The 25,120-nt window shown below is 41.7% G+C and overlaps 1 protein-coding gene across 2 annotated transcripts; it reads left to right on the plus strand.

Annotated features, from left to right (window-relative positions):
• Positions 1-3,431: 3,431 nt before the first annotated feature.
• LOC124139478 lies at positions 3,432-23,535 on the plus strand. Of its 2 annotated transcripts, none has more exons than XM_046506558.2 (3): positions 3,432-3,686; positions 20,633-20,782; positions 21,610-23,535. In XM_046506558.2, the coding sequence occupies exons 1-3, from the start codon at positions 3,467-3,469 to the stop codon at positions 21,759-21,761; spliced, it is 522 nt and encodes a 173-aa protein (XP_046362514.2). In that variant the 5' UTR covers positions 3,432-3,466; the 3' UTR covers positions 21,762-23,535. The 2 variants fall into 2 exon arrangements, with proteins under 2 accessions (XP_046362514.2, XP_046362515.1); XM_046506559.2 differs by lacking the exon at positions 3,432-3,686 and adding an exon at positions 8,425-8,766.
• Positions 23,536-25,120: the final 1,585 nt, after the last annotated feature.

Consider the following 25,120-nt stretch of genomic DNA (forward strand, 5'->3'; position numbering starts at 1 on the left):
AGAGGCAGTTGTTATCGGTCACCTTCTATTTTAACTAGAGGCCATAAACTAGATTTTAATTTAATGGTCTCAGCTGCAACATAAACTGACCCGTGTGGCAACCTGTACAACCTAAGTTTCACTCCTAGTAACAGTCGGTGAGGAACAGAGACCGGCTCTATGCCAGGGCGACATCTGTGAACAATTTGTGGTACCCAGATGTAGTTTTCATTTCTTTCTTGACCGCGTGTGAGCATGTCACAGCTTTTCAGCATGAATACTACCAGTCGGATTGCTTGTTCACGTGGTCACCGGTGTTCTTCTAAAACGAGGCAGGTTACGTGTTGTTACGTGTGCCCAGTGACGGTGCCAAAGTCGTCCAATGGTGCTCTGCGGTTTGTTTTTTTCGTTATGCTGCAATCGCGGCATATTCGGATAGTATGCAAAATGCTATCCTTAACTGTTGTAACTATGTAAAGGAGACTTTAGCTCCAAGGAATGCATTGTTACTATAAAACATTACACTATCCTGTACATATCATCCGTCATATTCTGTCGCATTCATATTATATTTAAATGACATATTTGTATGTGGGGCAATGACCTTTCTGCTGAAATAAACTCAAAGTATCTACTCTTACCGTTTTCCTCGACAAAACGCCCGGGCGTATATTCCTTTCAGACACTCTTTACCCCTGGTGTTTAATCACAAAGATAATAATGGTGAGAATTTCGTACTTAAAAACGATACGTGTTTTAACCGAGAACCCGGCGTTTAATCGAGGAAGTACGGTACTTTTCAAAACAACACAACCTCCCACATAGTAATGACGGAGTACATTATTCAAATGAATATAATGAATGTAGATGAAGTATATTTATAACGTGCTAAAGTCCATACATAAAATGCATGCTCAAAGCGCCCCATTACAGGGATGTAAACATCTTCCCGAGGCAAGAGAGTTAACTGGCTTTAAAAGTCCAGTTTCCACCCTTGCCGAACTAGGCTGGAATTACTGGGCTCGGTCGATGCGCCACCAGTGGCTATTACCAGCTATGTCCCTTCTAAGCCTCTCCTATGGACCAATCAGATTCAATCTCTCGTATCACTTGCTTCACTTGCGTTTGCTTCACACAAAATGGTGGCGCCGAGTCAGGACGATCTGATCGATAATCAAGATCTATATTGTGATAAAACCGGTCTTACATCGCGAAATGCATCGAAAAACGTGAGCACCTTGATTTAAAAACATGAAAAGATTTGGAAGATATCTGCTGACAACGAGTTGGCGGTGCAAATGCTTTGCAAATCCTGCAATCGACCGAAATCTGCACGACAGTTTACTAACGGATTACGATTTCGGTGCACGATTTTGATTGACACGACTATGCATAGACTCGTTAGTCCAGCCAAAATGTAACTCCATAATACCAGCCTAGTTCGGCAAGGGTGGAAACTGGACTTTTATAGTCAGTTAACTCTCTTGCCTCGGGAAGATGGGATGTAAATTACATAACATAATAAATGTACATTATTTTCAAGCAGCAGGAGATAAAATTTTACAGATTGTGAACAACCTTACAGTTGCAGATGATTGTTAGGGGCAGTAATAGTAAATATAGTACCAGGAGTATGTACGTAAAAAAATTAAATACCTGGAAACGTCGTGGTACGGTCGGAAAAGGTGTGTTTTAATCACTTTCTTGAAACAGTCCAAGGATAATGCCAGTTTAATTTCTAGCGGGAGTTCAGTTTAATTTCTAGCTGGAAAAAAGGATGTAGTATGAGGGTGATAAAGAAGATAAAGAAGAACAAAGGTTTAATAGTGTATTCAAAATACTTTAAAAAATGTACGAGAGATGCACATAAATTCAGATCAGGAAACAGTATATACAAATGTGTAGCATTTCTGTTAGTGTATGACATTTTCTAGAATGGCGAAAGTCGTTGGAGCAGTCACTCTTTCTTTCATATCTCCTACACGTGACACACACCCAGGTGCTCTTGGATCATCCTCACAACGTGGATAGACTCCACTGCAGAATCATCTTTGGATGCGAACGCATATCAGTTCATAGACTACATCACAGATACCTGGGTAGGAGGAAGCTGGAACCACTTCACGAATGATAGCCAATGAATTTTTCGAAAAAAATAATTGTCCACGAAAATTCTTGACTGTTAAAAAACAGAAAGGAATTGCCTGAGGCTCATAGTTTCAAATAAAAAAATATATCTGGTTTTGTAACTGTAGCTGAAAAATATCTCATTTCGATGAAATATCCAAGCTAGAATACTTTAGCTGTGCTTATTGTCATCTCAGTCAGGTGAGATGAAATGGGGCTTAGAGTCGCGTCCAAGTTTATTGCATTTATTTAGCGACGTGCATGTACGTGTGTGTGTTTGTGTGGTTGCTTGTACTAGTCCGGACTGATGCCGATGCCATTAGTGCTAGCACTCTGAGATACCATACCGCAGTTTAACATGAATACACCACTCAGACACAGTATACTGACTCCGAGCCGACCAGTCCTTGCTTTAGCCCCTTAATGCCGAGCGACAGGGTAACAACAAGTACCATCTTTTAACGTCGTTTCGTATGATGCGGCCGGGGATCGAACCCCGGAACTTCCGCTCTCCGTGTGGACGCTCTACCACTAGACCACGGAGGCGGTCTTATCTAACTTAGCATACGATAGCCCGTGACTATTGCCACCTCACTTATAATACATTAAACCCTGCTTATTGTAACCTTACTTATAATACATTAGACCCTGCTTTTTGTCACATCACTTATTATACTACATTAGACCCTGCTATTTGTCATATCACTTATTATACTTTAGCCCATGCTTATTGTCGTTTTACTTATAATACATTAGCCCGTACCTCTTCTCCCAACTCTCTGCAAATCGAAAGACGGCGCCTTACACGACCTAAATGTATGATCGAAACGGGCTGTGAGTTCGGGAAGGTGTTACGAGATAGCCGTACACAGATAAGCACGTTACATCTGCCTCAGTAATCTCCGTGATACATGCTGGTCACGTACGTCGTGTGACGTCTTGTAAGCAGGCCCATTGCAGGATTTCATTGGTTTACAGGTCTGTTTATCCAGAACACAAGATTAAATAAATAATTCTGGTTAACAGTGCTTAATGCTCAGTTTCCGTTTAGACTTCGAAAGCAATTATAACGATTAACATGAATGTTGTATGACTTGCACTTATATGTACAGGCAACGTCATTTGGCTAAATGCACAGGTTAGAAATTGTCCATGCTTTTTATACTTTTCAAAGGAAAAAAAAATGTTCAAAAGATATGATTTTGAAGGTAATGTAGGAAGACTATTTTGTTTATGTACGAAGATAAATGTAGGAAGACTATTTTCTTTATGTACGAAGAAATATATCCGCGAACCAGAGAAAATTAACATCTGGCCTCATGAAAGTATGCCCTGAACATTCCATGTGGCAGCGACAACAATGAGCTTCTTACCAGTAATTGATGCCCTAAAAACATCCACACTCTACCAGAAGGCGTGTTTAATTCTACATCTCACTGCGTTGGTGTTTCACACAGTCGGGTTCTCCTGTCCCAACTGGGCTCATGACGGACGCAACAACAGCGGACTATGGAGAAGGTGCCAGTTCCTGCTATTCCGGACCTTCTGCTTCGAAGTGCTGAGTCAGGACGATGTCGAAGGTTAGTTTATAAAGTAGCGATCTCTGTAGTTTGGGGTCATGGTTTTTTGTGTTCTTTATTTGTTGTTTAACTCCGCACTCAGTGGTATTCCAGCTACAGCCGAACCTCGTCTTGTTGAACTCGCGGGGACATGAAAAACAGTTTCAGTTATCCGGGTTCGCGACATCAATAAAATTGTATGCTTAATTTGGATACTTGGGACTCCCAAATGAGTTCGACACAATCTATCTACTTAGTAGTAAGTAGGGGATACTCAAAAATAATTTAAAATTTCCAAAATTGTGATATTAGTTGCAGACAGGTAGTAATAGCTGTATGATAACAGTAAACCGTAAACTGATAACAGTATGGGAACACACTACAACCGGAAGTGAAGTATACCAGTGGATGACGATAGGGGAAAGATGGGAAATTTCGAAGGTGACGTTTTGGGATCAGTAGTCCCTAATACCGTCACGATTTGTCAAACATTCATTCAGTCGAGGTAAACTGCATATGAGTTTTCCAATGGCGATTTGGGGAGCCTGTGCCACTCCTCTTGCAGCGCCTGGCCAAGTTCAGTCAACTAGTCGGCGGCCTATGATGTTAACGCACACGTTTCCCTGTCAAGTCCAGGACGTGCTCAATTGGGGAAAGGTATGGGCTCATTCTATGGATGTTGTGCTGCTGGATGTGAGCACAGATGATTCGTGCACGTTGAGCACGGGCGTTGTCGCCCTGAAAGACAAAACGTCGACCAACACGCCTCGCAAACGGGACAACAAACTTTAAGGGTGTCAGTATGTGTTGTCCTGATAGTATTGTCCAGCGACCCTTCCTTGCATAATATGGAGGGTGGTTCGCTCAATCATAGTGATGCCACTAACACCATAACCGATCCACCGCTAAATTTGTCACGACTAACGAGATCAGGTGATCAGGCTTGCTTACTTGGTTGATGCATGTCATCGTATCCAAATTGCGTGGAACGATGCTCATGATGTCAATCATTGAATTGTTTGGTCGATTATTGACAGACCGCCGCCATAACTGGAATATTACCAAAAACTCTCCTCAAGACTTTATGACAAGAGGGGAGATTTGCTTGATGCATGTCATCGTGTTTCATTTGCGTGGATCATGATATCAAGCACTGGATTGAGTGGTCCAAATTTGATAATAAAGAGACCGCCGTCATTTAGCTGGAATATTGCTGTTTGCGTCGTTACAACAAATCTTCCTTGAAGGTGTCAAAATCAGGAATGACACATTATGCACGTGTGTGGCGCTACTGCCTGTGGCACGTGCAAACTATAGGATGTGTTTGGGTGTTAGTTCTACAGACATAAACAGTCTTGCATAAAATGTTTGTCGCTAACACTTATCTTTGTTCTAATACTTGGCATTAACATTTATATTTCAAGATTCCCCCACTTTTGTTTAAGAGTACAGTAAACTACGGTTATAACGAACTCAAAGGGACCACTAATTTTAGTTCGTAATAACCCTTATTCGTTATAAGCATATATATACAGCATATATGCAACAAATGTGCAGAACTAAAAAATAAGTTCGTTATATCGGTCAGTTCGTAAAAGCGTGTTCGTTGTAAACGTAGTTTACAGTATATATCTGGTTTTGCATCTGTAGTAGAATATCTATAAAAAATTCCAGCCCCCACCAGATTTTCAAATGGTCGGTCCCAGAAAGGTTGCATTATGCCCAGTTATTGTACTCGTTAGTTTTCCGTCCCCGGAGAGTTAACAGTAACTCGCGTTATGCCAGCCTATTGTAACTGAAAGTGTCTTCATCATTTTCTGTGTACATATATTTTATCTATAGCCAACCCAGTACCTCAGAACACACGCTTAAGTTTACCGACCTCGCGAGTGAACGTGACACTTTGGCGAATCTTTACACTAAAATAGTTGTACCTTATCGCTCGGTATCTATACACAATGCGAAGTGAAAAAGCCTCAATTTGGTAATTCGTTATCGCTTTTTTAAACTGAGATGCAAACCTTGCCTTTTTCAAAGAAAATTGTTTATGATTTTTTTAATGTTGATGTTTTTGAAGAAAGAGTTGAAAGTATGAAATGCCAGACCAACAGTTTGCAACGGTAGGGGTCCAAAGTCATTTCCTTAATTATCTTTGAAAATGATCGAGGGTTTCATAAACTTCTGGTATTTATATTTCCGTCATGGTAATTTAGACAAAACATCCGGTGCTATAATACACATACCGTATTAGACGTTAAGCTCATATCGTCCCTCGTGGCCCGGTGTAGGGGACACCGTGTACGTCAAACAGGACGGTACTGTTCTCAGACAATATTCTAGCCCGACTCTGATTTCTTATATTAGTCTTTCAACATGTTAAAGGGGGCGCGGGGTAACGTAGTGGTTAAAGCGTTGGCTCGTCAAGCCGTAAACGCGGGTTCGATTCCCCACATGTGTACAATGTGTGAAGCCTAGTGTTATGATATGGATGTAATACTGTTAAAAGTAGCGTAAAACCATACTCACTCACTCAACATATTAAGGGCTTTGCTTGGTTAGGTTGCGACTTTTATATGTTCCGCACTTTGCATAAAATCTCAGAAAGTGAATGTTTGAAAGTGAAGCGCTCGTAAAACACCGCGAATATAACAAACAATGGCGTTGTTATGTTAGTTTGTTGTTTATCGCCCCACTCAGCAATATTCCAGCTATGTGACGGCGGTCTGTCAATAATCGAGTCTGGACCAAACAATCCAGTCCTTGACATCATGAGCATCGATCCGAGCAATTGGGATAGTCAGTTGGGATAGCGAGCCTGACCACCCGATCCCGTTAGTCGTCTCTTACAAGGATTAGTCACCTCTAAGGACAAGCATGGGTTGCTGAATATCTAAATGTGGTCTCCTCTATTTCTGGTTCAAGTGGGTAAAACGGTGGAAAGGAACTGGCTATTTATCCGTTATTGGACGGAATCAGATCATGGATATAGCTGAAGCTTAAGTTAAATGTCTGGGCCAAATTGCCTTGTTTTGACGTTGACAATCCAAACAGAAATTCCGATTCATACGCATAAAGAAACAGGTCAGCAAGAAGGGGAGCACAACTGGTGTCCATGGGGAAGCTTATTTCTTTCCTAAATGCCCTACCCCCAAAAGTCCAGCATTTCACATATTGTTTTCTGAGTCAACTTCAGGGGACATTTGCTTTCTTGTTTTGACAAATTGTCCTGAACCTCTGAAGAGAGATATGTAAGTATCTGTGGTCTTCACGCTTAGTAGCCAATGCCAAGTAAATCAAGGAATGAAGTTGTCCCTTAAGTTTGCCATGCGAGATGGTGGTGACAAAGTTAAAAAATCAAATGTACGAAAGCCTCGTTTTGGGATCAAACAGCGGTTGAAATCAGCGATCGATGACTACCTTTAGTAGATGAAAGTTTGGGGTGATTGCGAAGTCCTGTTTCAGCTCAGACTGGTTCCCTGTGTTTGTACCGCCCCTACACGGTAAGCTGGGTGACTGTCTTTAATAGGTGAACGTTTGGGGTGATTGCGAAGTCCTATTTCAGCTCAGACTGGTTCCCTGTGTTTGTACCGCTCCTACACTGTAAGCTGGGCGACTGTCTTTCAGCAACAGTCAAATGGCTAGCGTTTCACGTGAAGTCCGAAACTTCGGTGTGATGTCATTCACCAAAATGTTTGAAAATATCCGCTTTTAATGCCAGTATTTCATAAACAATTTATCAGGTCGCATGCCCCGTCTGCACTAGGCATCGCGAAAGCTCGCCAAGTGCACGATGTTACAAAATATATCGATACCTGATCGAGCGATTTGGAATCTTCCGTTTAGACATATAATATATACAAGAAACTGAATAATACTGTTTACTTGTTTGATGTATAAATATTTTTACTGTGTAATCTCATACTGCCACACGGCACACAAGGCTTGCAGGTCAGTAATATACCTAATAGTATATATAGTATAGCCTGCACGCAACTCCAGCTCATCATATATAGAATTATACATATGACTGAAGTACAGTGTTACGTATATATTTAGTCATCCTTCATTATCCAGTGTATTATGATAGCATTTAGATATAAGTCGCTGGATAACAGAGTTAGATATTAAGTGCCTCATGACAGGTGTGGTTATATCGAAATAAACTTCTGAAAATTAAACCATTCATACTCTATCTTTTATATTTTTACTATAACTCCTTTAATCTCAAAACCCCGGGTCACTCTTATGTTTCGCAGATCAAGACGAACAAACTTCGTTATTCATGATCCCTGAGCGTTGATATCCAAACACACATTTTCGATTAATACGGAAATTATATATTTAAAACAGTTAAATTGTCTTTTAAGATATAACAGAAAGTAAGGGAGAGAATCCCTTCATTGTTTTATCGGAAAATATAAAACAATTGATTAGTCAATCTTGACAACCCTCTCGGGTTTTAAAAATATTTTTGTATCATGGTACGTACGACAGCGTAACACGCACCAAGCGAAACATTTCATATTTCTCCTTTTTTCCGAAACCCCGGATAATAATGAATACTACACTGTCACATTTCATGCATCAAGTCAGCTCGACTCAAAACAGCCTTTTCTTTAAACACAGCTATAACAACTGGGAAATACAACTTCTCCAAAATAAACCTTGAGTTTTGAACGATCAAACTCGCGTGGTATTGTTAACTAGGGGTGTGGTCGTGACTTCAATTATTCCGCGGCACTCGGTGTAAACTAGCACATTCCCTGGCGTAGGCGGAAAACTTGAAAACGGCAACACTGCAGTGCGTTGCCCGCCCCTCCCTCGCTTCCTACACCGTACTCTCTACCCCTCTGTTTGTCGCCATTGCTCAGCGAGTAAAGTGATTCACTGCGCGCAGCATAAGCAAGAACCATGGCAGACTTCTCATCCGTGTCAATCTGGATTAAAGTGTGTATGATATTAATCCCTCTTGGCGGATTATGTCACCTCATAGGGTTTGCATCCCCTTACTGGATTAGTTCTCTCACAACCCATATCGGAATTTGGAAATCTTGTTCTGGATCAATCTGTATAGATTGGCTTGATACGAGGGCTGTTCCCGGTGAGTATGACTTTTCGTCAAAACAATATATAATTAATTTGGTAGGCCATTTACATGTATTAATATTTTAATTATTGCAGACTAAACCCGTTTTGAGACCGAGTAATTTTCAGTCACGTCCTCAAGACAGACACATTTTTCCTTTGAAATATGAGGTGCCGATTTTTAAAAAAATCACATTTTTAGGGGCATTCAAGCTTATCCAGCAAACATGTCTTTGTAGTAAAATCTGAGATCAAATGATTTTTTCGAGTATTTTGCGAAACAAAATATCTAAACTTAATAAATCCCATATAGAAATATGTTCCACAATATGCTACTAACGCAAGTTTGAAATTGAGTTGCCATGTCGAATATAGTATATAGTATATAGAATATAGTACATAGTACATAGTATACATGTAACGTGTGTAATACATTATACATGTTAGACTGAGACAGACTCGTAACAAGTATATGGTCCCAGATATTATCGGTAATAATTATAGAGTGGGAAGATCAACATTATGGTTACTGGTCTTCGGGCTTTGAACACCTTACACATACATTATGTCTCTGGAATTCAGTACCTAGGCGATATCCGCACTTACAAACTGAAAGTCTTTTCCCCACAAATAGATGAGATTTAGTGAAAAGAATGTAAGTAAAATATGTCGATAGTGAATGGAGGTAACAGGCACCTGCCTACGCAATGGCCTTGAGGCTGATGCCAGTAATCAACATCACCTTGTCCCGGCTGCATCTTCAACTGACCGCGACCCCTGGCCTGGCTGGCCATACCGGCAGGCTGCAAGCCAGGGAGATTGGAGTCAGGCATCATTAAAACTGTTTGATGTGTTGACTTACAAACTCCGACGCCCTCTTAAGACGTTGTGTTCGGTCGAGCGGTTTTTATTTTCAGAAACGGAAGTTCTGACGAAGTTAAGACACTTTGTAACGTTGATATGTTTGACTAATTCCGCACTGGTACAAAACAGATACATGGTGAGTGAGTGAGTGAGTGAGTGAGTGAGTGAGTGAGTGTTGTTTTAAACCGCTTTTATCAAAACTTAGCAATATCACAAGGGACACCAGAAAATGAGCTTGACACATTTTACCCATTTGGGGGGTCAAACCCGGGCGTCTGGCGTTACGCACGAACGCTTAAACATGCTACCCAAACTTCCCTAAATAAATCATTTACTTTGCTATATAATATTGTATAGCGACAACTTCAAGTGAATATATGTTTTAATGACATTTTAATGTGATTCCACCTTACGACAACTGACGTCTATGACATAGAGTCCACACGTGATCGCCTACGTGGTCTCGTGGAAAACGTCCTCCCCGGCCGCACCATACCACAGGACGTTAAAGGATGATATTTTTTGTTACCCTGCCTGGCGCTCGGAAGTAAGGGGCTAAAATAAGGACTGGTCGGCTTGGAGTCAGTATGCTGTGTCGGAGTGGGGTATTCATGTTAAACTGCGGCATGGTATCTCAGAGGGCTAGCACTATAATATCGGTATAAGTCCGGACTAATACACACACACACACACACACACACACGCGCGCGCGCGTATGTGCATGCACGTAACTATATACGTGCAAAAATCTTTGACGCGACGTTTAACCTAATTTTACCTCACTTTATCCACACTTTTGCGTGTGAGCCATTTTACGATAAATTGGAGATTACCAACTTATATTTTCGAGTTAGCCTTGTTTTTGTATTCTTATATTGGTAATGACATGCATTTACGATTGCGGAAGCTTGTCCCGCTTTCAGTGCTAGGTCTCTCAGGATCTATTTCCTGGCACACGTATTACGCAACCATATGTGTTGTACAGTCATCATTCGTCATACCATTACAATAATTCACATGACTATATATAACCAGAGGCCATATAATATGGTCTCTGATATAACGCAACTCATTATGAATCACCCATTTCTAAGTGCGAGATGGCCGTTCAACTGTTGCGAACGCGTTGCACATCAAACACACCTGTTTACCGACTCGACACGTGTATTTGGTCAAGGCAGCACTGCTAGCATTGCAGTTGATTCCAAGATGGCTGACTAGCCTTTGACGACCTTTGTGACCCCTGATCTCTGACCTCATTTTACTCAAGGACAATATCATTCAACCGGTAGCCGAGTTAGTGAAAACAGTTTTGTTTATTTTCTCTTGTAACAAAGGGCATCTGGGATCACGTATATGGAAGCCATCTGTAGGTTCTTGCACAACACTTTATAGCCTGTAGTCCTGGAGGCAATACCACCATGACGGGAAATATATCCGTGGTTTGGTGGCGCTGTGGTTGTGGTGGTAACGAATAATATTCTTAAAGCTACATCGATCGATTGATGGATTGGTACATTGCCTGTTTCGGTATGTGTACACCACGTTCCTCCATCACTCGTGAATACACACGACCGCTTTGCTATTTTTAACCAACGAATCAAGCTGCGGGCTGCTTCCACAGAGAGGGAAGCCAGCGGATACTCAGACCAATAAGCGCTCAGTTTACATCGCGCTCACGGCGATATGCCTCGCTTGACATCCAACACGTGCCACAGCCTTGTGAAATTCGTCATCTCTCGTCCCTTTCCGTAAAGGCTTGTCCCGGAAATGCACGAGTTGGTCACGATCGAATGACCTTGTATGGTATATCTGTTCTTCAGTATGAGGCAATGCAGGTTCGCACAAAGTTCATGCACGGAGTAGGGCTTATTTTACTTCCGCCAGTTACAGTGCGGCGTTGTGTCTGCCGACCGAAAAGTCTCACCAGTACACCGCACATCGGTCGTGTGTAAGGGTATTCTTGGGGGATGGAGGATCGTCATGTACAATTGACGATGCCCGTCGTTCGTGGTATTATTGCAAAATATATGCCGCACTCATCTTTGAGGGGGGGGGGGGGGGGGGGGGGGAGGGGGAGTTGCGTCCCCTGGGCACACCAGAAACCTATGATTGCTGTGGGTTCGAATCCTGTTTCTGTTTCGATGTTTCTAGGTTTGTCAGCACCATAGCCGTGATCTTGGGTTTCACCGAAGTAGTAAACGTCTGAGACCTGCATCACTTTGGGCTTTCCTCCCACATTAAGCTGACACGCCGTGATATAACCGGAATAATGTTACAAGCTACGTTAAAACCCAACTCACTCACTCATCTTTAGGTTTAGGTTTACTTTGATCAGCATTTCTGTTAAATCTGCTTGGTTTGCGAGGAAAGTCGTAGTGATGTAAGTCTTAGATGTTTACAACTTTGGTGAAACTCGTGAGCAGGAGTTTGGTGCTGACACAAATAAATAAATAAATTCGAACCGGGATTCAAACCCACGATCATAGTTATCTAGCAAGTCTGCAGAGCGAATTGCGACGCCTTTGACAGCTGTGCCAGTCGAGAGTTCAACGACAATATGAGTGAGTGAGTGAGTAAGGTTTGACGCCGCTTTTAGCAATATTCCAGCAATATCACAGCGGGGGATACCAGATATGGGCTTCACACATTGTACCCATCGAACCCGGATCTTCGGCGTGACGACTGAACGCTTTAATCACCAGGCTACCCGACAGCCCAGAGGTACTATGAACAGGTCCTCATTTAATAATATAGTTATAAATGACGGGTGGTTTATAACGTGTGACGTGAAGTGGTTGTGCGTCAGCAACGCATGCAATCAATAGTTGCTCATGCTGTCAACCATTGGTTTGCCTAACCGAGATTAACCCAGTTATATTACTTGAATGTTGATGGCTGTGGCGTTAAACAATATTCACTTTTCGTTTTATGAATGTTTGTTTGACTACATGTAGATTCTAACTACTCACTTACATGATTTCCGTTAAGAGCCGTGTTTCGCATCTTATCTTGAAGCTGTTCGCGCATGTGCTTGTCGTGTCGTGCAACGCACTGATAGCAGAAACTTAATGTGTAGGAGTTCAACGCTGTACCTGTAGGGCAGCAGATAATCTGAAGTTGGGGTGTGGTCCTCTCACCATATCTGTGACGTGATAATGTGTCTCCACAAGGACAAGCTTTGAGAACCCTCTACATTATATTTCGCTTTACCTATACGCCTATACTATACACTGCTAAAGCACAAGCCAGTTCTAACCGACGGCCAAATCTCAAATAAAATTCCACATTGGTAACAGACGGTCACCACAACAGGAAATATATAAAAGTGGAGAAAAGGGGGCACACACACACACACGCACGCACGCACGCACGCACGCACGCACGCACGCACACACACAGGCACGCATGCACACACGCACGCACGCACGCACGCACGCACAAACACACATATCGCTATACCCGTGAGAGGAGACAAACGTGATCGGGTGGTCAGGCTCGGTGACTTGGTTGATGCATGCCATCGTATCCCAACTGCCTAGATCGATGCGCATGATGTCAATCACTGGATTGTCTGGTCGAGGCTCGATTATTTACAGACCGCCATCGTATAGCTGAAATATTGCTGAGTGTAGTGTTAAACAACAACAAACAAGCATGGCTATATCTTGCAATTGAAACTTGTTATGTTGACGTTTCAATTAAGGTCATATTATAATAAAAATATGAAAGGATTATTCCTAACAAAAGACCTGTCAGAATGCGGCAGAATACAGACATTTTATGTCACTATATGGTGGTAAAGATTGTGAAATAATTATTTTACACACAGACTAAAATTAGCTGCAATGGCAGTTACTTTGTGGATAAAGATCTCTTTAACATTGCTATATACGGCAGTGTTGTATGCTCTCCCGCGGAGAAGTATATGTATTATGCTATATCGGCTATCTGAGTAATGCGGGTTAATTATATGTTCTTGCATTCTCAGTAAATGTCAGCTCACATACATCGTGTAGCGCTCTTAGCTGGCCATTTTATTATTCTTTTGTTTAAGACAGACTATTTATTCAGTCAGACATATTTATCTCTTGAAGGAGCAATGAGAGACTGAGTATGGTTTTTACTACGCTTTTAGCAATATTTCAGCAATATTACGAAGGGAACGCTAGAAAAGGACTTCACACATTGTACCCATGTGGGGAATCGAACCCGGTACTTCGGAGTGACGAGCGAACGCTTTTAACCACTAGGCTACCCCACCGTCCGATAAAGAGGAGGGAAATGATCGTTGTGTAGCGCGTTGGCGTCTTGTGTAGTCGTGATTCGTTGATTTGGAACTGCACCGTTCGAATTAACGGTGTTTTACTGTACACACGACTTAATTCAGTCGTATTTCGTATTTCTTGACTACCAGCAAAACGTAGTCTTCTGTAGATATGTTTACATGTAGAATATTGTGATTATTTGTTTGTTCGAGATAAAAAGTATTTTTAAACGGTCAGGTCTTTTACCATTTTAAGTGAGTGAGTGAGTGAGTATGGTTTTACGCCGCTTTTAGCAATATTCCAGCAATATCACGGCGGGGGACGGCTAGCCTAGTGGTTAAAGCGTTCGCTCGTCATGCCGAAGACCCGGGTTCGATTCCCGACATGGGTACAATGTGTGAAGCCCATTTCTGGTGTCCCCCGCCGTAATATTGCTGGAATATTGCTAAAAGCGGCGTAAAACCATACTCACTCACTACAACAGAGGGAGGAAACTAACAGGACCATGAGTTTGAGCTGATGACAAAGATGAAATTAACAATATAGGCAGTACAACGCCCACTGAAGTCGGCTCACATTCCTTGTAAGTGTCATGGTGATACAACCATTCGCTCAATTAAATTTTTAACGGACCTGGTTCTTCTGATTTGAATTAAAGCGACAAAATCATTTCCATAATCAGAAGAAATCTCCAAAAGGAGAGTCCATGGTACAATTCCAACTAAACCATATGCATGTGTACTGATGATACCAGGTGTTCGGGAAACTGTGAGCGTATCCTGCCCCACCAGTGGCACCTGTCACAAACACATGCAAAGACAAGTCAACATTTACCTAGAAAACACACGGGAACGTATGGTAAGTCAAAATAGGGAATTGCAAAGGACATAATGTTTGTCAGTGATGCATCAAATTTCAAAATGTCATCCACGTGTCAGCAAATGTGTCCATAAACTGTTAGCAAGGATTCCCAACAGTTTGATCCGACACGCTTCTTGAATAAGACTGAAACAATGAACGAGATGATACAGCAATCACCGAAAAGGGATGATGTCATATCAGGTCTCTGTTTACAGATGCTGAGGTAGAATCTGAACGTACCCTGGGTCTGTCCATGATTTACTTGGGGCGGTCGGGTAGCCTAGTGGTTAAAGCGTTCGCTCGTCACGCCGAAGACCCGGGTTCGATTCCCGACATGGGTACAATGTGTGAAGCCCATTTCTGGTGTCTCCCGCCGCGATATTGCTGGAATATTTCTCAAAGCGGCTTAAAACCATACTCACTCACTCATGATTTACTTACAAGGAACACTGGGAGATCTATATATGTACGTGTTGCCAGATTATTCAATACTTTAGGTCAAAACTGATTACTGATCACAACGATCGATTTTGATATATAACCCCTATTCGTGGTCTTATTGTAGAAATTAGGTGTACAATTTTACATTGCGCAACATTTATTAAAGGCCCACACGCTAGATTATCACTTTACTCTCTGTAATTTGACTGTCACGTGGAATTGTGAAACTAATCCATTTTCAAAATGGATGCCTCCCTGTTCATGCCGAGGTGAACTAGGAGGTCGGTGTGAGCCGAGTGAGTGACGGCTATGTACGGTATGTCAAAAAGACAGGTGCTCTATCACATTGGCTTGACATGGGCACCTGTCTTAAGGAAGTATTAGTCTCTGTCTTTGTGAAAGCCCGTCGGAGAAATATTCTCAAGCGTGTATCAACATTCTCAGGTGTGCCCAATAATTATGATAACTGTAGGCATGACCTCGTTTGACCTCGACCTTTTCGTCAACATACGAATTTTTAAGAGACAGCATGTGGCACAGTAATGAATGAACATAGATCGTATTATACTATTTTACGAGACATGAGACAACATTAATTTTGGGTATGGCACGCTGATCATTTTATCTATCGAAAACTCAACTTCAACAATAGGCTACGGATGACGTCATTCAATTTATGGTTTGGTGGATATAGCGTATGCCGCGTCATACCAAAATACGTTGAAAGATGGTACTTGTTGTTTCCCTGCCTGGCGCTTGGCATTAAAGGGACAAAACAAGGACTGGTCGGAGTCAGTATCCTGCGTCTGAGTGGGGCAACTACGGCATGGATCTCAGTGGGCGGTCTAGTACAAGGAGCTACCCACACGCACGCACACATGCACAAGCACACACACACGCACACATACACATCACATACATAGATACATACAAACCTATCTTACTGCACCCACACCCACAACTATATGTATAAACAAACGTTTAATTGTGCTCGTGTTCGTGTGGTTGTATCCTTCCCGAACCTTCAGTTATGGCGAAGATTCTCTTCAACGCCGAGACCATGAGGTCGAACATATCGGAAATATCTCACATCGGAAATCAGCCCCGGACGGGAAAGACGAGGATGGCCGAGTGAATTCCGTGATACTCCGGCAACTGCCTTCAGGAGTGAAATAGTATCTTAGTGTCACATGTCAATTAACAACACATACCGAGCGAGGCTAGGCACAAATGTGGTCAACAAGCCTGACATTTCCGCAGTCGTGACGACGATGTTCCACTATCGGGCCGCATCATTTATGAGATATTTTCAGACCCACTGACTACATGGACAGTAGACTGGAGCTTTGTGAGGCTACACAAAATACCAGTCGATGGCTACACAAAATACCAGTTGATGGCTACACAAATATCTATTGATGCCTACACAAAATACCAGTTGATGGCTACACAAATATAATTGTACAAGTATCACTTGTCCCCAACTTGTATGTCCCCCATGTTTGCGTTTTTTTCTACGCATATCCAGTCTTTAAAACTTGCTAACTTCAGATGTTATGCTGATTACTTTAACTTTTACACAGTCAACGAAATTTATGGCAATATTTATCGCAAGATATTTAACAACAAACCACAAAACCCATTCCCCATCTGTCAAACGCACTGGTACGTGCACCTGTCAAACAGTTCGGAACACATGTCTTTCTGGTTGGACCTGTTCAGCTGGTTAAATGATCGTTTGACTTCCTATATCATGAAACTCATCACTCAAGATGTGAAGTAGACTAACTTCTAGTCTCTGAAATGAACCTATCGTACAGAAAAATATCAGTTGTTAACTTAATAAAAAATTAATAATAAGGAGCCCAGAGACTATATTCATTTTCAGAAGAAATCTTGACTTGCCAAACATTATAGACTTGCATGGGCTGTATTTGATATATTTGTATCAGAGACAGACTGATACTGAAGAAATCTAGACTTGCCAAACATTATAGACTTGCATGGGCTGTATTTGATATATTTGTATCAGGGTCTGTAAGACAGACCAGATGTGCAGATTCCTTAGTATATCAGGTTGACACGATACAATTGTTGTAGGATTATGCGGTAAAATGTCCGGAGATATGTGATAATATACAGCAGGCTGAAGTGTTCCGTCGCTATTGGTCGCGGCCGCCAAGGAAGACCCGTTTTTGAACGCTGCGTGAGTTCGTGAGGTGTCTCATGACCCATTGAGGAGGAAGGAGGTGAAGTGAAGTGGGGATTAATGACGGTTTTATAGTGATAGTTCTCTTAAATACCATGCCTTAGTGTAACGTGGATACCTAGCTCAGACACATTATACTGACTCAGATCCGACAGTCATGCTTTATCCCCTGAATGCCGAGCGCCAGGCAGGGAAAAACAAGCCATCTTTCAACGTATTTTGGTATGACGCGGCCGGAGATCGAATCACAAACTTCCGCTCTCCTGGCAGACGCACTATCCACTAGACCACGTAGGCGGTTACTAACAAAACGATAGATCACTAACAATATCAATATACGCATCACTACCACATCCGTCACACTACGACGCTCTCTCCACAAGACCACGGAGGAGGTCTGATGTGGGAGGAAAGTCCGAAGTGATGCAGGTCTTGGACGTTTACTACTTTGGCGAAACCTGCGAGCACGGGTAAGCTACTGCCATACCAAGAATCATGAACGACATTAATCGGGGATTCGATCGCGAGATCATAAAAAGCGTGGATCGATGCTCATTTTGTCAATCACTGGATTGTCTGGTCCAGACTAGATTATTTACAGAATGCCGTCATATGGCTGGAATACTACCGAGTGCTGCGTTAAACAACAAACAAACAAACAAACAAACCATACAAATCTCTAGAGTTTGCTACACGCCTTCGTCCGCTGAACACATGTATGAAAGAAGCCCCCATGTTGTCTCCCTATGAAGAAGATGGTTTATCTGTGTAGAAGAATGGTTTATCTTTTTAAAAGAATGGTTTATCCGTGTAGAAAAATGGTTTATCCATGTAGAAGAATGGTTTATCTGTGTAGAAGAATGGTTTATCCGTGTAGAAAAATGGTTTATCCGTGTAGAAAAATGGTTTATCTGTGTAGAAAAATGGTTTATCTGTATAGAAGAATGGTTTGTCTGTGTAGAAGAATGGTTTTATCTGTGTAGAAGAATGGTTTATCTGCGTAGAAGAATGGTCTATCTGTATAGAAGAATGGTTTATATGTGTAGAAGAAAGGTTTATCAGTGTAGAAGAATAGTTCATCTATGTAGAAGAATGGTTTATCTGTATAGAGGTTATCTAGTGGCTGAACAGTAGTCAAATGCGAGACTACCGGACTATTTACTTCCATGAACGCATGTGACCGTGATCTTTTGCTGACCAGGGCAAGGGTGGGATTGGAATTCATTTTGACTTGTCTAACTTTTTTCCTTGGCTGATATAAATCATATCAGTTGATTTTCAGATCAACAAAAACAGCGAAACTGTGGAAATTTCATTTCTCTTTAAAGGCATTAACATATTTTATATAAAGCAGCAAAGAAAAAATCTCACCTGCTTTTTTGTTTTAAATGAAATCTTACTGAAATAAATTTCGAAAACAGAAAATTCGAAAAGTGCATTCCTACGTAAGTCTGATGAGGTTAGAATTACCACTAAATTCATATTACCTCAACGTGCAGAAATCATCTATTCGTAACACGCTAAAAGCAATCCTTACCATTTACACAGTACGACGAGGGAAGAGGACCAATACGGGATTAGTTTGCCGACGAACGCTTTCATGTTTTTAGCTTACTGGACGAAGTGAGCCTATGTCATGCCTTATTTGTCAGTTGAAGATAACATAACCTCGACGCTGGGGATTGAAAGTAACGCAGGCGGGGACCAGAAACATAATACTTTGGGTGTTTTCATGTAGCCCCATGAACAGGTCATCCTGTCTTTCGTCACCACTCGCCGCTTTCCCGTGACCAGTCATGGTCATATGACTAAGCGATCGCGCCTCCCTGTTTCGTTCGGCACCATGTTTGTTGTCTAAAATTTGATATTTTAATGCGCCTGTAAGTTAGACCAAATACGTCCAACAGAAAATGAGTATTCATTAATTCATAAAATCTCAGCAGTACGTAAATTTAAAAAAAAAGTTCAAGTATTTTATGGAGTTTTTTAATATTTGTAAATATTGTTGCTTTATCTTGTTGGCGTGCAGGAAGCCCTGTATGAAAAGGTCAATTTTGTATAGAGGGAAGAATTTAGATTTTCCTTAAAGGAAAATATCTCCTCTTCCACGTCACGAGATGAGAGATAGAGATAGAGAGATCCTCTTTCCTCGAAGTGACGTCATCCTATTGTTGTTATTATCCATGCTCAAATGCGTCCCTTTAACTTCGCTCGTGGTTACACATTTTTAACCAAAACCTCAGAGTCAAGATCAACATGTTTGATTGTACTAAAGGCATCTGACCCTTATACAAAACAAGAGTACAAGGAGATAATATCAGTGAGTACAACACAGCACAAAATATGATGCACACAAAACACATGTGCTGTTGATGTGACAAAGTGGTTGTACACAATTATTTTACGAAGTGGAATCATGATACAAAAAGCATTCTTTCGCCGGCGAAGTGCATATAAAGAGCTGACTAAAGAATCGTTTTTCCATCCTTAGATTTACATGAATATGAATTTAGTAAACGCAAGTATTTCTGTGGGATATATGCTTCCCTTAAATCAGTATAACAGTACAAACATATGACATTCATCCTCCATACAAGATTGACAGAAAGGACAGAATCTCATTGGCTTCAACTAGTCGTGTTTTTACTAAAACTTAATTTTATCAAATACAAACTTGATTATAAAAGTGGGCTTCTCTATCTGCCTTATTTGTCAGAGAAAATAACATAAGCTCGACGCTGGGGATTGAAAGTAACGCAGGCGGGGACCAGAAACATAATACTTTGGGTGTTTTCATATAGCCCCATGAACAGGTCATCATGTCTTTCGTCACCACTCCCCGCTTTCCCGTGACCATGGAATGAAGAATGGTCATTCATGTCTACATTACTTCTATCTGACCTTGTGAACTCACCATCAGAAGAGAGGAATGTATTATGATTTCATGATTATATTTCATGCTCGTTGTCAGTCTGTATTGTCCCTCGGCATTGCCAAAACCCACCTTATGTAGTACACATACAGTAAACCACGGTTATAACGGACACGCTTATAACGAACTGACGGATATAACGAACTTACTTTTTTGGTCCCGACTGTCTGCTGTAGTTATGCTGTATATATGCTTATAACGAACTACGGTTATAACGAACTAAAATTAGTAGTCCCTTTGAGTTTGTTATAACCGTATGTTTACTGTATTCAGGTCTGAAAAGACTCACTGTTCTTTTTTCTTCTAGGCTGGCTACGCGCGACTCAGTTTTTTGAGACAGTCGGGTTGATCGCCATTGCAGTAGCAGCTGTCATCTTGTTTCTCTCCCTCATCGTGCAGTCGCTCAGGAACAAGAAGATCGTCACTATCGTCAACGCACTGGCCTGCTTCGTTGCCTGTAAGTCCTCTTGTTTGACAGATTCATTCCAAAGATAATTCTTTTCAAAATAAGAGCATTGGCTTTATCAAATATTCAGTAGCGCACAAACACAGATATTCGAAGGTGTTTTTGTTTGTAAAGTTTACTGCAAAGTTTAGGTCAAAACCACACTGTGATACCCGTATCAAATACGCCACCATCGAATAACCATTTCTTGTTTGTTTACTTGTTACTCACCACCAAACATGCGTGGACACTTGCTGTTGCCCGGGAGTGTAGCCTAACCGTAACGTTGATCGTAACTTGCGATCTTTTACATTTGAGATGGGTACAAGTGGTTGGAGGAGCTAGGGATTCGACTTATGTAGAGTTCCGTACCTCAGTTCGCACACCTTCGGATCATGAAACACATTTGCCCGATAATGCTATTTGGTCTGTCAGCGCCATACGCCTCTTCATCGGGTTTAGTGAAGTGGTAATACGTCGTGATAAAAGGGAATCTGTCAAAGCGTCGTTAAAACCAACTCGCTCTCCCATAGGTATGTCCACGTGAATAATCCTGGTTAGAATTGGTTTCCAGCAACCTGTGTTTGTCGTAAGAGGCGTCTAACGGTATCGGGGTGTCAGGTACGTTGACCTCGGTTGATTCATGAGTGCAAGTCTTCGAATCCCAATTGCGAAGATCAATACTCATGCTGTCAATCACTTGATCGTCTGGTTCAGACTTTGAATTATCCCGTTTATTTACAGATATGGCAGGAATAGTGATGTGTGCGTCGTTAAACAACAAACAAACAAACAAACAAACAAACACTAATTTATGTCCTATGTTCTGTCTATTCCAGTTGGAACCATTATTGTCGGCGCCATCATCTTCGCCTCCCGGAGCAACAGCAGCTACCTGAGCTGGGCGTTCGCGCTGTGCATTGTGGGGGCAATACTGGAGGGTGTGGCAGGCGCACTAATTCTTGTGGGGACCTTCGCGACCAGAAGTTAATGTCTTTTCTCAAATTCAACATCCGGCGCTTCTGGTGTAGCCGGTTTATCCTTACCTCGAACTCTATCAGTGCCTTCTTCTCATCCTTTGAACAACTTCCGGTAACCCGAAGTAAATATCCTCCTTTATCGAAGTATCCGGATGTTTGGTGAAGTGAAAACATCAAGAAATTTGCTTATGATTGTGATCTGTTTTGCTCATCATTTCTGTAGTCACGTGATCAAAGTGGCTCGGAGTCTGGAAATTGTTAATGTAGCCATTGTTGACATCTTGCATAACATGAAAACAACTGCGGTTTACAAAATGACTGAAATTCCACGACTGTAACCGAGAGCCGCAATGGGGTCTGACAGTCAAGACATGATTCTACATGATTCAACATATCTTAACTCTCGAACCCCATCGCTTCTCTCGGCCAAGTATAATGTAGATAAGTTTGTGACTGTATGATTTAACAGGCAGGATTGTTTTAAAAGAAATACCTTCGTAATTGTCATTCTCATTCACCTAAAAATCGGAAAGCCCTTATGTAATAACGTCAGGTAGTTTTCACAGAGACCGTGGTGTTCTAGTCCATTTGAGGCCTAAACACTGTAATGACGGTATTTAATCAATAAATACATACTTTTTTGTAATTAGGGTAATATATTATTGCTTCCTTGAACTCGAGCTTGTAGACAGGCAAAGTTTTGATTGTGAGCACTGTGGAATACAAAGCTCTTTGTCAGCAATACAACTTTTTTTAGGTAGTACAACCGGTACCTACATAACGTCAGCCAATACGTGTCCAGTGGTATCACAGGGTTTCAGTGTTTTCATGTCCACCGTCTCATCCCGCCGCATGCGGCTGGAGCGTGCACGCGCCGGTTATATATAATCGCCTAAACATATGCCGCTTCCTGCAGTGACACACACAACCAGTGAGTAAATGACATAGAAGTCCGTACATCGCGACGGGCAAACTCAGGGGAAACATTAGGGCAGGGGAACTAGATAATCTACGGCGAGTACAAGTTGTGGAGGAAGTTAGGGTGTCTCACTGTGCTTGAATGACATGTTGGTCTATTAGTCCTGTAAGAGTTAGTTCCCCTTAGTTGATATCCCCAGACTCGAAATCGTTTGTCTTCCTCCTTGGAGAGATCATATATTGGTCTCTGTTAATGATAATCTACTGATGAAGCCTGTCCCTCGATATAAGGCATCTGCTCCGTGTTATAAACACGACTTCTAGCGATCGCTGGTCATCTGTCATCTGTTCATTCCGCATTGATGTTCGAGAGAAAAATCTCTATCAAGATGAGGTAGTGGGGAACACATTTCTGAAACGTCCACCACTGTCACACTTCAAACCAGCTGAACGTTGCTAGTATTGTAACTTATGTAATATTGTATACTTCCTTGGCATCTTACAAGCATGTTTTGCATAACAATAGTTTAGCATTTTGTTTGTGTGTATATGTATCTACATTTTTACCTGTCCGAATGTAATTTTTGTCTTCTGCGCTGTGCCTGTCCCGCAGATAAAAAAAACCCTGTTATTTGAATTGCTATCTTTTCAGGAATGTTATCGAGGTATTAAGATGTGCTGTCATATGTACCAAATTATCTATATTTAAAAACAGTATTTTGTTAATATAATTTTGTCATTTTTCGGTAAAAAACAAGCGTGTATTCAGTGTGGTTAAACTTTTAAACGCACCCTTTCCTCGATTTTCACAACTCCAATGGTGTAGCATTTGTATCTTTTTATGAATAAATTAATATATGTAACCAATGCAAGGATTTCGTGGCATTATCGCGCTATGTTATATTTTGAGGGCTGACTGAAGGGGAAACTCCAAGAAAAACAAGGTGGGACTACCCGCCAGGGAGACAGTCTAAAGGCCCTCTACATAGACACCATGATATGATATATTACCACCAGTTTGTAAACATTTACACTCCTAAAATAGAAACGCAAATATGATATTTATTTAATGTATACTCAGTCTGACATATGCGGACATTAGCACATAATATGTGAAGCATGTATATAGTAATTTGGTACCAAATTACCATTTTTGGAATCATCACAACAGAGAAGCTACCAAATGCTTAACACAAGCGTACCAATACAGAACAGTAGGGCACCACACGAGAACCATGGTACCGATGCACGTGCATATTCTTCATGCCAAACAACACGACTAGACCTACAAACCTATGGCTTCTCTGGGCTGCCAAACATTTGTCTAAACAAGGATCATCACAATGTCACTCAAAGATGTTAACATCCGTGAAGATCCGGGGTAGAATAGGTCTTCAGCAACTCATGCTTGCCGTAAAGGCCACTAAGCTTGTCGTAAAAGGCGTCTAACGGGATCGGGCGGTCAGGCTCCCTGACTTGGTTGATGCATGTCATCGTATCCCAATAGCTTGGATCGATGCTCATGGTGTCAATCACTGGATTGTTTGGTCCAGACTCGATGTGGGTGTGAGGGGTGTGTGCTCATAGTTTTGAATATGTCAGCTCCATACAAAATACACTCTTCAAAAAAAGACACGCACAGGTAGTATGTAGTTCATTGAACCTGACTACACAAAACAATTCAGTATATAAATTAGATATATGTTATTGGAAAATGTTGGTGGCCTGATATTCGACAAACGGTGCGTCAAAACGCAGCCATTGTTGATTTGCAATGTCTTAAACGGCATTGTTTTTACACTTGTTAATAAAACATGTCATGGAGGAAAACATTAAAGCAAAATGCACGCGCATGTTATGGCATTCGTAACTCGTGGTAGTGGCTATAAAAAGGCAAGCATAAGCCAATAATTTGTCATTCAATTGTCAACATTTTTCAAGATAAAAAATGCCGAGACTCAGCGCTGGCGATCGGAACCTCGCCATAGGACGTATCCAATGGGGGAATAGCTGTCTTCTGTCCCACGCCACGTCTACGTCCACCACAGCACCACTTGTGGCCTTTGTGACCTATACACACAGTTCAATTCCACTGCAGACCGTCCGAGAACCGGCCGACCAAGAGTTACCACCCCTGCACAGGATCGCTACATTCGACTGTTCCACCTACGTCATCGTAATGCCACAGCAGGACGCATCCCTGGTTTGAGGAGGATATCGGACCAGACTGTTAGGAACCATTTTCGCGAGGCTGGAATCCGACCCAGAAGACCAGTTATCGTCCCTGTTTTGTAACGCTTGCGTTGGTTCCATAGCTTACAGCCTTGGAATTTGAGAAACTGGAGACGAGTGTGGTTTAGCGATGAATCACGATATCTTCTTCACCGGCGAGATGGAAGACAACGTGTTCATCGTCATCGAAATGAGCGGTTTGTCCTACATTGTGTAAGCA

Source organism: Haliotis rufescens, unplaced genomic scaffold (assembly GCF_023055435.1).
Source record: "Haliotis rufescens isolate VD_foot unplaced genomic scaffold, xgHalRufe1.0.p SCAF_1, whole genome shotgun sequence".
NCBI lineage: Eukaryota > Metazoa > Mollusca > Gastropoda > Lepetellida > Haliotidae > Haliotis > Haliotis rufescens.